The sequence below is a fragment of the Eulemur rufifrons genome, chromosome 9 (genome assembly GCF_041146395.1).
Source record: "Eulemur rufifrons isolate Redbay chromosome 9, OSU_ERuf_1, whole genome shotgun sequence".
Lineage (NCBI taxonomy): Eukaryota > Metazoa > Chordata > Mammalia > Primates > Lemuridae > Eulemur > Eulemur rufifrons.
The window spans coordinates 25,884,244-25,903,106 of NC_090991.1; the positions used below are offsets into that span (position 1 = coordinate 25,884,244).

The 18,863-nt window shown below is 35.4% G+C and overlaps 1 protein-coding gene and 1 non-coding gene across 10 annotated transcripts in view; both read right to left on the minus strand.

Moving 5' to 3' along the window:
- Window positions 1-18,863, minus strand: part of RPS6KB1 (ribosomal protein S6 kinase B1) — a 38,015-nt gene that overhangs the window by 17,091 nt on the left and 2,061 nt on the right. For 6 of the 9 annotated variants that reach the window (XM_069482331.1, XM_069482329.1, XM_069482333.1 and 3 more), the window contains exons 2-5: window positions 13,018-13,067; window positions 11,834-11,954; window positions 10,199-10,267; window positions 662-809 (exon numbers count right to left, since the gene is read on the minus strand). In XM_069482331.1, the coding sequence (XP_069338432.1) occupies window positions 662-809; window positions 10,199-10,267; window positions 11,834-11,954; window positions 13,018-13,067 (388 nt within the window). The remainder of the gene's footprint in view (window positions 1-661; window positions 810-10,198; window positions 10,268-11,833; window positions 11,955-13,017; window positions 13,068-18,863) is intronic. The other 3 variants (XM_069482334.1, XM_069482330.1, XM_069482335.1) reach the window with 3 other exon arrangements.
- On the minus strand, window positions 3,171-3,277 carry LOC138392691 (U6 spliceosomal RNA). Its single transcript, XR_011234977.1, has one exon. It is a non-coding gene; the product is annotated as a U6 spliceosomal RNA (small nuclear RNA).

An 18,863-nucleotide genomic window follows, 5' to 3' on the forward strand; every position in this document is an offset into this window, starting at 1 on the left:
AAGTTACAAGAAAAAAAATGGCAATAGTCACAACAAAGTTGCTAAATTCTGCAGCTTTCTGTTCCATGTTGCAAGTTACTGTGAAATCTGTTTCTCAGAAAACTCTATGGTGTTTGCTAGACATAGATCCTGTGATCTAGAAACGATATGGAGAACAAGAAGTTCCTAGGAGGTGGTAGGCCCTGGAAAATGTGGATGATTTCCATTATAAACTGCATACCCTATCAACTAAGGCTACATTAAACTAAAAACTTTGTTGAAAGATGTAATTCCAAAAATACCCAGTATCTTAATACTCTGAATAAGTTTTTCTACTTCAGTTTAGAAAGAAGTATTTTAATGGCTTATTTGAATTATAGTATCTTACCCCAGCATAATCTGATGGCCCTGTATCAATTAGATGTTTGTTATTTTGTTAAGTGATTGATTACAAAGGGATTATGATAAACTTACAGACAAGGAAAAACTTAACGTTTATTCCTTCATATTTGTCTGCAAACAGAAATCCTTGGTCACATCTGAATTCCTTACTTCAATGCACTTGTCAATTTTAAGAACTATTTGATCACAATGGGAAAAAACATTTTTCCACTGAAAAATAATGTTTTGACCCAGTTTCTGGAGCAAATGCAAATAATTACACCAAACTCTGTGTACTGACCACTGAGATACTCAAGGATGAGGTAGAGTTTTCCACCGGTCTGAAAGGCATAAATTAAATCCACAATGAAGGGATGCTTTACTTCCTCCAGAATATTCCGTTCTGCTTTTGTATGAGCTGTATCTTTAGCATTTCTTACTATCATTGCCTAAAGGAAAAGAGATGATCTATAAGAACAAAATAGTGAACATTTTTATTCCATAGTAACTGGAAAATCTATTTTGTGCTTTTCTTGCCAATATTGAACTATTAATCATAGTTCCCGTTAGAAACTGAGATGGGGTAATGGAAGACGTTCACTTTTTATACACATCTGTGCTATCTGGATTTTTTTTTTTTTTTTTTTGCAGTGGACATGTAAATAAAAACCTAAAGATACACTTTTTAAAAACTCTGTAATTAGATCAAGTTTACTTGTATATTCACTAACTGTTGAGTGTCTACCACGCTCTAGGCTCTGTGCCAAGCAGAATTAATAGAAGGAATGCCCTGTCCATAGAAGCTCAAACCCTCAGGGAAAAAAGACAAGTGAATGGAGGTAAGCATAGGACGCTATGGGTAAAAAGGGGAACCTGGCAAGAAGTCTTCCTGGAGGTGGTGATACCTAAGCCATATCTTGAAAATTATTAAAATGAAATATGGTAGGTAAAAAAAGCATTCCAGTGTAAAAGAGGGTTGACAGGATAGGATAGATCTGGGGAATCTACAAGTAGTTCAGTATGGTTAGAAATGGTTAGAGATTAGGCTGGAGAAGTAGGCAGAGGCCAGGAAATGGAAGCCCCTGGCACATAGGCAAAGGTGTTAGAATCTTATCTCAGAGGCAAAGAAGAAATGTGGAAATGACTGAAAGGAGAAAACTTTTGGCTTTAAGAAAGTCAATTCTAATAGCAGTGTGGGTAGAAATGCGCCTAGTTAGGAAGCTAATACAATAAAATAAGTAAGAAGACCTTTAACTAAGAAAATGAGGGTGGAAAAAAAAGGCTAAAGGTATATAATTTGCACTTGCTAACTAATTAGATACAAGAAGAAATGTTGATAACCTTTATTTTTGCTTAAGGATAGATAATGGTGTCATTCAATAACAGGGAATGGAAATAAAAAAAAATGATTTGAGAAAAATGATGCACTGTTTTGGAGATGCTGAATCTAGTTCTAGGAATTTACCCTCATGGTATACCTCTAGTAATATATGGAAAGCAAATACACAAGGTTATTAGTTGCAATATTATCTATGAAACTGAAACACTGGAAAAAACCTATATGCTCATACATAGGATGCTGGCTGAAAATCTATGGAATCTACACACTGTGTAAAAGAAGCTATAAAAAAAATAAAGAATATTTCCATGAAAGCAAGGTGCAAAAGAGCCTATAAAGTACAGCAGCATATAGTATGCTATCTTTTGTGTAAGAAAGGGGAAATGAGAATACATAGGTATCTGCTTGTATCTGAACACAATTAAGATAAACCTAAAGCTAATGATAATGGAAGGGTAGGAAAGGGAACAAGACTTTTGAGTATATCTTCTGAGTAAAACCTCAATGGTTCGTTTTATCATCCATTTTTTTGGTTCCTGGTTTTGGTTTTGTTTTTTTTTTTTTGAGAAAGAGTTTCACTCTGTTGCCCTGAGTAGAGTACCATGGCATCAGCCTCGCTCACAGCAACCTCAAACTCCTGGGCTCAAGTGATCCTCCGGCCTCAGCCTCCCAAGGAGCTGGGACTACAGGTGAGCGCCATGACATCCGGCTAATTTTTCTATTCTTTAGTAGAGACGGAGTCTCGCTTTTGCTCAGGCTGGTCTCAAACTCCTGAGCTCTAGCGATCCTCCCACCTCAGCCTGCCAGGGTGTTAGGATTACAGGCGTGAACCACCACGCCTGGTAGCCTAAATCAATTATTATTGTAATTATAAAATGGATGGCATAAAACCATCCATTTTTATTTCTGAACTATACTAATGTTTTTTCTTTCCTCCCCCTTCCCATTGCCCCTATTAATGTTTTATATATTCCAAAAATAAAATGAAATCAACAAGGATGGGGGTTGGAAATACAACTGAATACTTTAGAAATGCATAAATTTAATCGAATATCACATTAATAACTTTACTACAGAAAAACAAAAAAGATATTTAATTAACCTTAGACTGCATACCTTTAGAGGCCTATATGTAAGCATAAAAAAAACTGCAAAGAAATCCTAAACCATACTTAGTAGCTTTGTAGCTGGTAGCAGTACTGGTATTATATTTCTCAAACTATTATGCATGTATTGCACAACAGAACAACTGAATACAATTATTCATGTTGTTACTAGGGTTCTCACTGTGGAAAAAGGAAATGCAAATATGTACTAAGGGAAAAAAAAAACCCTGTGGAATTGGACTATAATTAGGATATCAATATGAAGCCATGATTTAAAACAAAACTTCTAACTCTGTCCACTGAAAGAGCCAGAAACAATGACAGCTTAGAAGCAAGGAGCATAGCTAGCATCCAGATCTAGGTTTGTAAATACCGTATTCTTCACGAATTTGCGTGTCATCCTTGCACAGGGGCCATGCTAATCTTCTCTGTATCGCTCCAATTTTAGTATATGTGCTGCCGAAGCGAGCACTGTAAATACCGTATTCTTTACTAAAAGAAACCAGGGTTCCTTAGAGAAATGGATGGTTCTATGCCAGAGTCAGGCAAAGTGCAAGGCAAACCTGGAGCATTCTATTGCTACCAGAAAGTAAGTTAGTCCTCAAAATTGATGGAGCTACGTTAAAAGGATGTAGAAGCTTTTAGTAGGGCTCTCACTAGAATTTGAGACAATTTGAAAACCAAAATGAATAATGACAGAAATGGATAACACACAACAACAACAAAAAAAGTCCATACTAATTCTTTTTTTTTTTTGAGAGATGGGGCCTTGGTATGTTGTCCAGGCTGAACTTGAACTCCTGAGCTCAAGCTGTCTTCCTCCCTCAGCTTCCTGAGTAGCTGGGACTACAGGGTTGTGCCACTGCCCTGGCCCATACTGATTCTTTAAAAATAACTTTAAAAGAGAGTATAAAAACTTCTTTACAGAAGAATGACAATATAGAAAAAACAAAAATAGCAAAGTCTCCATTTTATACTCACTATTGTAATATTTGATTTGGGCAAGAAACAACAGATGATAAAACAATTAAGTAAAAGATTATTAGGGGACAGGATGTTCAGTTTCTAACTATTAATATCATTCCCTAGAGAGACACCTTTTTTTTTTAATTTCTTTTTTTTTTTTTTTTTTTAGAGATAGGGTCAGGCTGTGTCAGCCAGGCTAGAGTGTAGTAACATGATCATAGCTCACTGTAATCTCGACCTCCTGTGCTCAAACCATCCTCCCACCTCAGCCTCCTGACCAGCTATGACTACAGGCACACACCACCACACCCAGCTAATTTTTTTGTTTTTAGTACAAAGTCTTGCTATGTTGCCCAGCCTGGTCTCAAACTTCTGGCCTCAAGTGATCCTCCTACCTTGACCTCCAAAAGTGCTAGGATTACAGCTGTGAGCCCGGCCTGGACACTACCTTAATCAAGTGATCACACTCAATCTCACCAAATAATGGCACTGACATAACGTGCCTCCTGAGCTGATGAACTGAGAACACAATGGCGCCTATGTTTAACACTCTTGCAAAGTGTTTAATCTATTTAAAATTTTCAAGTATTTTCATGAGGAAACAATGAAGCTCAAATCAAAGGTTACTCTGCAAAACAACTGGCCTGGACTCTTCAAAAAAAAAGTCAATGTCATGAAATACAAAAATAGGTATGAAATGGCTTTAGAGTAAACTAAAGAGACAGCACAATTCAATACAATGTGTGATCCTTGATTACTTCTGGATATTGAAAACAAAACAGCTATAAAGGATACTATTGATACAACAGGGGAAGTCTAAATGTGTGCTATGTATTAGAAAACAGCATTGCACATCAATGTTAAATTTCCCAAGCATGATAAATTATACCGTGGTTATATATGAAAATGTCCTTATTCAGGAAATAAACACTGAAGAATTTAGGGATGAAGTGCTATCACGTTTTGAAACTAACTTTCAAATTGTACAGCATAAAAAATAATTTAAATTAAAAAACTGATTTTTACATATACATGGGGGCAGGGAGACAAAATATGTCAAAAATGTTAACTGATGATCATTTGACTATTCCTGCAACTCTTTGGAAAGTATGAAAAATTTCAGATATATTATTCTTAGGAAGGTTTGAAATGTTTAAATAAGCAATCGTGAGGAAGTTTGAGAAACCAGCACTAAGAGATAAGATGAAAACTCAGTAAGTAGAATTCATAGCAGTGAAGGGAGCAGAGTTTCAAAATGCTGCGGTCAATACCTTCAATGTAAAAGTGAGGTAAATTAAGGATCAACTAAGAAAAGACCATTGGATTCAGCAATTAGGAAGCTGGTGATGACCTGTAGGACAGGAGCTTCAGTGAAATAATACAGTCATGCTGGGCACAGTGGCATGTGCCTGTAGTCCCAGATACTCAGGCTGAAGTGGGAAGATCTCTTGAACTCAAGAGTTCAAGGCTGTAGTACGCTATAACTGAGCCATGAATAGGGACTGCCCAGCACTCCAGCCTGGGCAACATAGCAAGACTTGTTCTCCTAAAAAAAAAAATAGTAGAGTCATAAGTCAAAATACAGTGAATAAAAAAAAAGAATAAAACAGGCTGATGCCACTGCACTCTAGCCTGGACAACAGAGCGAGACCCTATCTCAAAAAGAAAAAGAGAGAGAATAAAACATGTAAAAGAAGAGATGGTAATGTGGACTCTACTTTTCAAGAAGTTCAGCTATGAAGAGGCAAAGTGGGTGATAGCTACCAAATAAAGAAATAAATCAGGATAGAGGATAGAAAGAGAGAGGACAAGTGACAGAGCAAAGTCCCTGAAGAAGCAGAAAGGGACAGTATCCAAAACAGAGAGGAATTAGCCTTGGAAAGGAGGAGGAACATATCTCCACTAAGACAGAAGTGAAGGAAGTAAAGACAGGTAGAAATGCCGATTAATGTGGTATTGGGGTAGGGACTAGTACAGGAAGTCGAAGGAAATCACATCAGATAGCCTCAAATAGGAAGAAAGGCAGTTGGCTAAAAGGAGTAGAGAGGCTGACGGATAGCCTCTAAACAGATGTAGAGAATGGAAGAATTTATCTAGAGACATGTAGAAAATTTGTTGGGGAGTACTTAGGGTCCAAATGAGTTTTGGATCATACATTTTTCCCAACAGTAATCTATAGATTTGCATGGTTTCTGCCAGTAATGCTCAGTAGCTGAGACACAGGAATAAAGGAGCACTAACAAGTGAGCTAATTCAGATTAGGACTATCCTGAACATAAGGTCAATGGGGCTAGCAACTGAATCAAGTGGCATAATATGCTGATTTGGCTGGATTCAGAATAAAATAAATAGGAAGGGAGCTGAGAACTTGAGAAAAAAACAGAAAGATCAAAGAACTAAAGGGCTTAAGGCCAAAAAACAGGCATTCTGGGAATAAAGAAAGTTTAGAAGTGAGAAAGTTATTGTTCTATGAAAGCCCAATATTCCAAAGGTGGAAAATACAGTCATGAAGTGGAATGGAGGTGATGGAGTTGAGATCAAGAAATTAGAAGGCTAGGGTACTGATTACTTATCCAATACAAGGATAGTGAAAACACCTGGGAGGACAAGACGTGGGACTGGAGGAAAAAAGACTGAACTACATATTTAAGTCTTCATAAATTTAAGGGGAAAACCAGGAGACGGTAGATAAAAGGTGACAGAGTGGTTTAGGCTTAAACATCAAAGGAGAAAGGGCTTTGACCAAAAGGTAGATGAGTAATTTTAAGAATAAGTTTATTAGTTCTTCCCTTGGATTATACAATAAGCAAAGTCAGAGGCAGAGACTACATTTTTCTCAAATGCTAAATCCTATTATCTAGTATAATGCCTGGCACATAGCAGGTTCTCAATTGTTTTAATAAAACATGGAATGAAAGAAGATGGCCAACTTGTGACCCACAAGCCTTTGGGCAAGGTTCTGAAATTTATAATGCAGAGCAACAGTATTTTCATTCCAGAGTACATTTCTGTTGCAACGTATAGAAAGATGGTTGTTAACAGTCTTTTCCTCAACATTCCACCATACAAATACCCAATTCGGACCCTTCCTGTAAGAAGTAAACAGTCCCAGGAGAACTGATAAATCCAGACAGAATGTCCAGCTACAAACAACACACTTAAGACAAGGGACACCTGGTTCTACTCTGATTTCATCTTAAAGGCTAGGAAGAGGTATACTCTTATCACATACTCAGGTCAGAGGGGTTGATACTTTCTGCCTCCAGCATTAAAAAATCAGAAAGAAGAAACTGAAAGGGAACCTACAGTCATCTTGCCTAAGAATTTAGAAATTAAAACCCTGGACCTAACCCTAGTAACTTCTTCATTTTCAATATTTTTGCTGTGAGCTTGTTTTCAAGGACAGCAAGAAAGGAGACACTGTCTGATCCTCTAGCCAGGCTTGGGGAAAGAAGAACCCTGAGAGTGGGAAATAATAGTAACCAAGCAAAAGGAGAGGCAAAGTAGTTTAGGTCTTAGAGGCCTGGGCCCCAAAATGAGGCCTGACACTTAGCAATAACTCTATGAATTTCCTAATACACCACCCCCACCTACCATGTATGGGGAAAAAAAAAACCAATATCCTCTGTTTTCACTAAAGATACCTATGCCAAACATATATTTCACTCAGCAGATAATTATGACTAACGTGGTCAACCCTGATTATCAGGCACAGATAAGTAATATATTAAAAGGAATGAATTACTTAAGAATCTAGATCAGTAATTCTTTCAACATTTCTGGATCAAGCATTATCATACTGCTTTCAATTCTATACCTAACATGTTTTACAGATAAAAAAAAGAAAAAATCATTAATCTCTAATGATTCCAACAGGTAAGCCAGATAGTAGATATTAATCCCAACTTACTGAAGCAGAAATTTATGTTGAGAATGCCTACATGGTTTTTTTAAGATCATCACCAATAAAGTTGTGGTCATAGTATTTGTTCCTTCCTTGGCTTTTCAATTGAGGAGTCAGTTATACTGCTTAAATAAAAATCAGCAAGAATATAAGGACCAAACTATGACAAATCTTATAATTTTTTTAAAAGTCATTTTGATTGTCTTTTAAAGTAGTTCTCTACTAGAATTTTTGTTTTAAGACAGTAGAATGTTTTCAGGAATCAATCTCAAACAAGAACAAGAAACCGAACACACATAATCCATCTTCAGTAAAAGTAGTAAACACATGAAACCCCACACTCAAAAGATAAAGACAAAGTGGGAATAAAGCACTGGTACTTGACTTTGTAGAGTGGGGTAAGAGCAAACCCAAGTGCCTGCAAAGAGGAATAACACAAAAGAAGTTGATTCCATCTATGCAACCCTAGCAAAGTTAAAAAATCAGAAGCAAAAATTAAAAAAAAAAAAGGAAAAAAAATTAGAGGACATAGAGATTGCAGAAGGCAGAAAGTGGAGGGCTAAAAACAGGGAGAGTATCTGAAAGTGTGTATAAGGAACAGATAGACCAAAAAGGTTCCCATTTCCACACTAAGTCAAAGAACTAACCCAAGGAGGGGGATACTCTGCAGGAAAACAAAAGTGAAGGATTAGATACACAGAGTCAGTGCTAATGTAAAAACTCAACTTTAGTCTACATGTTGAAGGAAAAGATCTCCATCTCCTCTCTCACCCAGCTCCAGAATGCTTTTTCCAGGCAAAAGAATGGAGGCTTTTTTCCAGCACCAAATGGTCTACCAGACCTCTAGAAAGAAGACCTACTATTATTTGGAAGTTCTTGTTCAATTGCCAGTTAACCACTTGACTGCCCTGAAGAGAAGCCTACATACATAGACCTTCTCATCAGCTTCTCAGAGTTCTGCTCCTAAATATGAATAATTAATGAAGGACATCGGACATCTAGAGAAGGCCTCCTTAGAGATTAACACAGAAGAGACTAAATCAAAGTCAAAGAAAATAGAAACTCAAAAAGAGACAATGCATAGAACAAAAGAACATTTCAAAGAATAATTAAAACCTTCAGAGGGATAAGAGAAGATATCGTACTCATAAAACAGGGTGCTATAAAAATTGAAAGCAACAGAGAGTTCTGGGGAACCGCAAATAGCTTTAAAAAATTCAGTAAAAGAAAGTAAACAAGACAAAGACATGGACAAATGAAAAAGATGATAAGAAACAATTAGATGACCAGTTCAGGAAGTCCAACATCTAACTAATTGCAATTTCAAGAGAAAACAGTAGGAAGGAAATTATCAAAGAAATCATACAAGAAAATTTCCTAGAACTGAAAGACTGAAGCTTTAAGATTAAAAGAGTAAAAATAAATAGGAGTCAAAGCAAGACACATCAGTATAAAAATTCAGAATATCAGAAATAAAAAGAAAATTTTAAATATTTTCAGAGAAAAAGAGGCCATGTATAAAGGATTAGGAATCAGAATGGCAAGAGACTTCTCAATAGAAACTCTGAAATATAGAAGAAAATAAAACAAAATTCTGAGTGAAAATGATTTTCAACTTCAAAACCATACCCAAATGATCAAACAAGTATAAAGGTAAGGAAATTCTCACAACTGCAATATTTTCTTAAAAATTGACCTTCATGTACCTTTTCTCAGGGAGCCACTAGTAGATAGTCACCAAAATAAGAGAACAAGGGTATAAACAAAGAAAAAAGAAAATATGGGATCCAAGAAACAAAGGATCCATCATTGAAGGAGCCAAAGAATTCAAGGATTATGGTGAAGGGAGGGCCTAGTAATGACAGTTATGCCTAGAGAGCTACCAGTCCAGAGAGCAACAGGGGGATAGAAAGTTAGTAAAGGAATGCCTCTGGGAAAATAAATGGAACTGACAGATTGTAAGTCTGAACAAAGAACATTAGACTAAAAGGTGTTGGAAGTGGGGGGACAATAATAGATTCAAAGAAAGCAAAACAATGAGGGGATAGGAAGAAAGGCAAAACAAGTAAATGAGATTAAAATCCTTAACTATCATAATAGAAATTAAAACTGCTGCATTAAGAGATAGCAACAGATGCTTATTACTTAGAAATATGGCGACCAGAAACAGCTAAAAGAGTTATCTCAGAGAAGAATTGATTCCACCTTCACCAAACAGAAACATAACAGGAATAACAACAATGAAACGTAGCTCACATTCTAAAAGGAACTATAACTGCATTAGAAATGTCTTTTTTTTTTTTTTTTAAGAGATGGGGTCTCACTATGTTGCCCCAGCTGGCCTCAAACTCCTGAGCTCAAGTAATCCTTCTGCATCATTAGCCTTCCAAGTAGCTGGGACTACAGGCACACACCACTGTGCCTGGCTTGAAACACAATTTTTTGACTGAGAATTTTAGCCCAAAATTTTATAGCAATTAAGAATACAGTGTGGGGAAAAAACAAAGTGGATAGGGGAATCACCTTTTTAAGCACCTTCATGGCAAATATTTTCCCAGTATTTGCTCCTGTTACTTTTCGTACTTGAAAAACCTGGATAAAAAAATAAGTGTTTGTATGTTATTAAAAGCCAAACTACATCAGTTATATTCCCTTAATTCCTTTTTATAAGAAACAAATGATACAGCAGTGTATATTCTTGTAAAAACTAATACCACAAAGGACTGTGTACAAAAATGATCAGCTAAAGAAACACACCACATTAAAGATTTATTATAGTGTGACATCTGTTAAACATTAGACTTTCCTGTTAGGCTGACATCTGGTGGCAAAATTGGATAATGACCATCTAATGATGAGCACTCCCTGTTACTTACACATAAAATCCTAGTTTACTTAGAACAAGCTATAATCTGGGTTCCCAGAAGCATAAAACCAAACTTAAAAATTATAAAATATTTAATAAATTTCTCCCAGGGGTGCCACTGTTCTTGCTTCACATAAAACTATATAATAATAGCTGACAAGAAATTATTGCTTACCTATACCTTAAAATGGCTAGTTATTACAGTTGGCTCTCAGAATCCCCAGGTTCTGCAGCCACATATTCAACCAACCATGGACCAAAAATATTTGGGGAAAAACCACAAAAATTACAGGACAATAAAAAAAATATAAAAAAAATACAGGATAACAACCATTTATTTACCATTTACATTATATTATGTATTACAAGTAATCTAGAGAAAATTTAAAGTATCATCTTTAAACCAGGCAGGATATGCATAGGTTTTATGCAAATACTATGCCATTTTATATAGGACACTTGGGCATCCACAGATTTTGGTATCTGCAAGGGTCCTGGGACAAATCTTCTCCCACCTCCTGCAGATATCGAGAGATGATCATAAACATTTTCATGCAACAGTTAAAATATGTGAGATCCAAAGTGCATGTGTAATACATTCAGGATGATTAGAACATATTAGAATGCATCCTCAAGTGTAAAAATAAACTACAAATGTTGTGCTTTGCAAAATTAATACTACATAATAGCACAAACAGTTCTTAAACTTAATCCTAATCAAGTTATCTAAATTCTGTCTTTTGATAGAGAATGGCTTGGTATAAGTTTTCTTGAGTAGAACTTGTAAAGGTGAGATCTTAAGTTAGAAAGCTTTGGGCAAAAATATGAAACTAATAAGTTTTCTTCTCCCTTTTTATATTCCCTCAGCTTCCTAACACTACTGCTCCAGATACTGCAAACCAAAGAAAACCAATTCAGATTAAGGTCTCAGTAACAGATAACAATTTAAAGTGCCATGCCCTTTGAAAGTAAAAAGTAGTTTGTTATTAAAGAGGATACCATTTAACCAAAGGAAAGAATGAATCCTCTAATAACAGACTCTGCCTGGCACAGCTGCCTATTTATTTATTCAACAAACACTGACTATCACGTGCCAGGCGTTTACATGTGTGGTGGTGTGAAGAGGAGGGAAAACTGAACTTTTGTACATGCCTCAAATACACCAGGTAAGTGGTCATAGTCATGTCCTTTGCTGATGGCTAACAAAAACTTAAGATGACGGCTGGAATCAGGGTATAAAAATTAATCTATCCAAAACAGACAATAGCTCTCATTTCAAAAATACTTCCTACCTTTCCATAGCCCCCTTTACCAAGTACCCGGAGTAGTTCAAAACATTCTGGTCTGATTTTTTCTGGCCCTCTGTTCACACTAGTTTCTGAGATTTCAAATTTCTCACAATGTTCCATGCCACTGGGAAGAAAAGCAAAACCAAAAGTAAATTTTTAAAACGTTAAATTACCTTAATCACATTGCTAAGAAAGAAAGAGAAATGTAATCTAATTAAGTAAAAGGAAAAAAGTGCATGACAGCAAATTTAGTATCTGTGCTTTAAGTAAACTGATGATTCAATGACAAAGAAGGTCAAGATTAGGGTGGTCTGATAATTATCTGCTTGTTCACAGAATGTGCTATCAATTATTTTTTCATAAGCATCAAGCACTTCCAACATAAGGTAAATTAGAACAAGTTTATAAAGGTGAGAAAGGAAAAAATCTTCTAGTTATTCAAATTTAGTTCATTCAAAATGTCAATGACATTAGGTATTATCCAACCTCCTTTGGCAACTTCAGCATAAAATCTGGGATCTTTCTAAAACTACCCAATTAGTTCAAGTCTTTATGCTATAAAATTCTTGCTAATAAAATTTATCTATGCATCTTTCCATGTCTGACTTTCCAAGTTATTAACTTGATTTAAAGAATCCCAAAGGGGTGGCAATTATGTCTGTCACTCAAATGCTTTCTATATGAGCAATCTCTCTTCTTAGTCTCTTCTCATACCAAGGCTTTTTACTTGAGAGTAGGGTACAGAGCACATTAATCACCATACTCACTCAGTGGACCTTGTCTAAAATGACTTAAGATCGCATGGATCTCTGTTTGAATGACGTATTATAGCAAAACAAAAAACATGTGACTTTTGGGGGCATTTCTACAAATTTTTCAGTAATAAAAAGTTAGAAATGTGGTTTTCTATAGTAAACTAATAAAAATTCCTAATTGACTCAGACTCATATTCAGTATACTCTGAATTTGAATGAATTCTTTTTCTCAAAATCCATATACAATCTCAAAACTCTAGATATCTTATTATATTGATCAAGTTCTGGTGCCAAACTCAATAAACCAAGTCTATAAATATGACTGGATATTTAAGAACAGGTTATTGGAATTACATGACAGCTATGAACTGGAACTGATACAACCTACTGTAAGAAAGACAGCACAATAAAAATCTTTTCATATAAACTTACAGTTCATATGGTCCAACTCCCCCATGATCCATGCTTTCATTTAACTGACCCTGAAAAATATGTTAAAGTTTTAGAATAATTTCATAAGCATAAATTTTACAAGTTTAATGTTTTACCTCATAACTAAAAGAGAATGAAGGGAATAAACCAGCTTAAAAATTCTCTATACTTCAGTAACAGGCAAACATGGAATCAACAAAATAAAGTATACAAACAACTATGGGGATTTCATTTTTAGTTTTATATTACAACTAAACTATAGAGGCTACTCATCAATAATCTAAAAACAAAACCAAGTGGTTTTTCCTTCAAAATTTACATTTATCAGAAAATTTTTGAGTATTATGTAACTAAGGACACTACATTCTAATTATGATTTAATCAAATGACTTATACAAAGTGCTGGTCTGGTATGTTTCTGATACAGACTAACATAAAGCTACAAACTAAGCCTAGGGCAAGCACTAGTCCAAGATACGTAGTATACAATGTGGCAGATCAAGGCAAAATCATTAAGCGATACTCTCAAATAGTTAGAAGTCATGCTGGCTAAGCATTTATTTTGACCACAGAATAAACAGGTGCAAAATTTAATTAACCTCCCATACACTAGCAATGAATTCCCAAAATGAAATTAAGATAACTCCATTCACAATAGCATCAATAAGAATAGCTTAGAAAAAAATTTAACAGAAGTGTAAGACTTATACAGTGAAAACTATAAAATATTGCTTAAAAAAATTAAAGATGACCTAAATAAATGGAAAGGCATTCCACATTCATGGATCAGAAGACTTAACACTGTTTAGATGGCAATACTAACCAAATTGATCTACAGATTCAACTGAATCCTATCAAAATCCCAAGTTCCTTTCTTGCAGAAATTGACAAGCTGATCCTAAATTTCATATAGAAATGCAAGGAACCCAAAATAACCAATACAGTCTTGAAAAAGAGCAAAGTTAGAAGACTGATAATTCCCAATTTCAAAATTTATGACAAAGATACAGCAATCAAGACAGGGTGTTACTGGCATAAGAAAGACATACAGATCAATGGAACAGAATTGAGAGCCCAGAAATAAACTCTTATATTTATGGTCAAATGATTCTCAATAAAAATGCTAAAAATATTCAACAGCAAAGAGACAGTAAATAAATGGTGCTGGGACAATTAGCTATCCACATGCAAAAAAATTAATTTGGACCTCTACTTTATACCATAAACAAAAATTAACTTGGAATGGAGCAAAGACCTGAATGTATAAGCTAAAACTATAAAACTCTTAGAAGAAGCATGGGAGGGAGTAAATCTTCAAGGATCTTGGGGAAGGCAATAATTTCTAATACACATCACCAAAACTACAAACTAAAGAAAAAATCAATAAATTGGATTTACTGAAAATTTAAAACTTTTACACATCAAAAGACACTATCAAGAAGATAAAAAGAAAAACCACAGAACAGAGATATATGAAGAACTACTATAGTTCAATAATAAAAAGACAAATAACCCAATTTTTAAAAATTTTTAGTTTTTTAGAGACAGTCTTAATCTGTCACCCAGGCTGGAGTGCAATGGCATCATCACAGCTCACTGCTGCCCCAAACTCCTCCTGGTTCAGCCTGCTGAGTAGCTGGCACTATAGGTGTGTGCCACGATGCCTGGCTAATTTTTAATTATTTTTTGTAGAGACGGGGTCTCACTCTTGCTCAGGCTGGTCTCAAACTCCTGGCCTCAAGCAATCCTCCTACCTCAGCCTCCCAAAGTGCTAGGATCACAGGTGTGAGCCACTGCACCTGGCCAAATAACCCAATTTTTAAAAATGGGTTAGGATCTGAGTAGGTAATTTCTCCAAAGAACATATACAATAGACAATAAGCAAATGAAAAGATGCTCAACATCATTAGTCATTAGGGATATGCAAACCAAAACCATACTAAGATATCACTTCACACTCACTAGGATGGTTATAATCAAAAAGAAAAGTTAGTTTGGCAAAGATGAAGAGAAATTGGAACCCTCGTACACTCCTGGTGGGAATGTAAAATGGTGCAACCACTTTGGGAAACAGTTTAGCAGTCTCTTAAAAAGATAAACACAGATTTACCATATGATCCAGCAACTCTACTTCTAAGTATCTACTCAAAAGAAATGAAAATACATGTTCCACAAAGACCTAGGCACAAATGTTCATAAAAGTTTTATTCACAACCTAAATGAATATTTGAATGAATACCACAAATGAACATCAACTGATGAATTAACAAAATGCAGTTTATCCAGTGGAATACTATTTGGCCCTAAAAAGGGATGCAATACTGATACATATTAAAATCGTGTTTTGATCCTCAAAAACATTAAATGAAAGAAGCCAGACACAGAAGACCACATACAGTATGATTCCATTTATATGGAATGTTTAGAAAAGCCAAATCTACAGAGATGAGAAGTAGATTAGTGGTTGCCTAGGGCTGGTGGTGAGAATAAGGAGTAACTGTAAGTGGGCCCAAAACTTTTTTTTACAGTGTTAAAAATGTTCTAAAACTAAATTGTGGTGATGGTTGCACAACTCTGTAAATACATTAAAATTTGCTAAATTGTTAAAAAAAAAAAAAAAGCTTAGCAGAAATTTAGTTATTGACATTAATACAATATACAGCTTTAAGATGAGTATTCTTGAATATAGTCTGATTATGAACTCTTTCAGTTTACACACAAAAGGATATCAATTGAAAATAGGCTCTAAAAAATTAGAAGTCTTTAAGCAGTGTCAAAATTTTAGAATAATTCAAAAGACATTAAGTGAGCATACCTTTTTTCAAAAGTACCAGTACACAGTCAAGATACACAATAAATACTGATAGTAGTCGTACAGAATAGATGTTCAAATGTCAAAAACCACACGTTTTTAGTCATAACTTGCTCAAGGTGTGAACAAGTCAGGATGATGTGTAATACCAGGAAATATATGTCTCATGATTAGACTGAGGCAAATGGATGGGGCAGTATCAAGGAAAAAAAAAATTAGTTCTCACTATTTCAACTGGACACAGTTTCTTTTGTGTGGGGGAGGTGGAAGTGGTCATGGCTAAAGTTTTTTTTTTTTTTTTTTGTCTCTGTTGCTCCATGCAATCACCTGTGATGGCTTTGCTTTAAAGACAAAAGACTAACTTCTCTTAGATGTGATAAAACTGGTATTACGTAATTGTCTTTTCCTTAATGTTAATTTTACTTAATTCTAAATTAAAGACCACAGAGTAGTTAACATACAACCATGACTTTGAAGCCACCTCACAAGATATGCCCTGTAGCTATGTTTCATTTCCGGAGCTGGCCAGGCCTGTATTGCCACCTGCATCTGTGTTTATAACCTCCTACCGTTACCTTCTAGAACAGAAGCATTAGAGGTACAAATCTTTTCTGTTACTAGTGGTGTCTTCAGAAAAGTCTCACACAAGAAGCATCAAGCTAACATTATAATACATCCTGACAACTCTCTTTCACAGGAAACTCTTTTTTTTTTTTATATATATATTTTTTTTGAGACAGAGTGTCACTTTGTTGCCCTGGCTAGAGTGAGTGCCGTGGCGTCAGCCTAGCTCACAGCAACCTCAAACTCCTAGGCTCAAGCGATTCTACTGCCTCAGCCTCCCGAGTAGCTGGGACTACAGGCATGTGTCACTATGCCCGGCCAATTTTTTCTATATATATTTTAGTTGTCCATATAATTTCTTTCTATTTTTAGTAGAGACGGGGTCTCACTCTTGCTCAGGCTGGTCTCAAACTCCTGACCTTGAGCAATCCACCCGCCTCGGCCTCCCAGAGTGCTAGGATTACAGGCGTGAGCCACCGCGCCCGGCCGGAAACTCTTTATTCATAATTTTTTCTGCTGCCTTAAGCTTTATGACCAATATAATCCCTTTTCTGTGGGCCACTATGATTGACAAAGTAGAATTCTGCTCACCTAAGGTACTATATAAGATATGTTGTTTCAAACTAGCCCATCGGAATGAGTATTTGCAAAGTTTTAAATAAAAATGTATATAAATTCAACTTACTATGCCTAAAGTCCCAATAAGAGAGAGCACATTTTATAAAAATTTAAATACATTGTTACACAATGGGTGAAACTGTCCTTAATCCAGATATTCATTAAAACAACTATCCACTTTGCCTCGCTATTCACATATTTCCTAAGAAGACTCAGTAACTCACATGAATTGGGAGAAAGGAGTAAACCATGCCCCAAATCCTTGGGGTATTCAAAAATAGTTGCTGCTTTATGGTAAGTTTATATTACAAGGCAAGAGAAGTATTAATAATGATATTTTTTCCTATATTTTTTCATAATGATGAATATGAGTACAACTTTTTGCTCAATAAAAATCCGATGTCCCAATCTGAAACTTGTGCAGTAAGCCTCTGTGATTATTCCAAATTTTATTTTATTTTTTTATGGGAAGTAGAATCAAATTTTAAATTAGTAGAGTAAAAACGAAGCATTTTAAAAATTGCATTACGGTTTTCTACTACTCTGTTTTTTGCTTTTTTTTTTTTTTTTTAAATAAGATGGCATCTCGCTCTTGCTCAGGTTGGTTTCAAACTCCTGAGCTCAAGTGATCCTCCTGCCTCAGCCTCCCAGAGTGCTAGGATTATAGGCATAAGCCACCTCTCCTGGCCCTCTACTACTCTCTTAATGATACACAAAGCAGAGAAGATTCTGCTATTTTTGCAATCTAATGAAACTCTCCAGAAGAAAATTTCCCCTTAGTTTCAACTCACTGCCACAAATGATACCATCACCAGTGAAATGAAAAAACAAACAGAAAAGAACCCCCCCAAAAACCAAAATCAAAACAAAAAAAACCTCTTACAAACTGGCTCTAATGTATTCCTCTGAGATATTTAATCAGGGTTTTTTTTTTTTTTAACCAGGTGGCAGACATTCAACTTTGTCCATAAATGTATCAATTTAGTCTCCTCATCTTTTAATCTCTAAAGAATTAACTAAGCTATGTAAATACATTACAGATTCGCTCAGTATAACATACCTTAAAAGGTACATATCTCTAAACAGTATCAATGATTTATAAAATAAAAAAACACCATGATACAACAGTTGTAAAAATACAACATCCCTAGTTTAACTGCACTTACTAAGTCACTAGGCATAGAAGAGGGCAAACTTGAATGATTGGTTCCTTGGCAATGAAACTCTGACAAGCTACATTTCTGTGAACTAGCTTATTGCTTAATATGCCAGGATATTTTGAGAGTGCTGTACTTTATGTACTTTATTTCATGTGACCCTCATTTTACATACAAGAAGAAAGTATCAGAGAGATTAAGCAATTTACTGTAGGTCACATAGTGAGGATGGCTGAAGGGATTTGAATTCACTTTTGACACACCACAAAGAGGCACATTATGAACAAGACTAGTAAATGCAATGAAGACTCTGTGCAATGAAGCTTGCTGAATTGAGTCAGAAGACACCACCACTATGTGACCTTGGGCTACCATCTATGTCTCAGTTTCCTTACTACAAAATGAAGAAGTAAGGCTACTCTGATATGCACCAATGTTAAAAAAGTTTGTATAATGAACTAAAGGTTATTGATTCACCAACAGAAACTAGCATAAGATTTTCTAAGAATCTAAACTTCTCTCATTTTTCAGAATTATTTTTAAATATTTTTATTTCAGAGTAATTTGGATGCCACTGAATCTCCTTAGGTTGCCAACTCGATCTCACTCCAACTCTTCCCTTGTCTACCTTGAGGCACCCCTTAGAATGACTCACTGAAAAGAAACATTTTCAATTCCAAAAAGTATTACTAAGT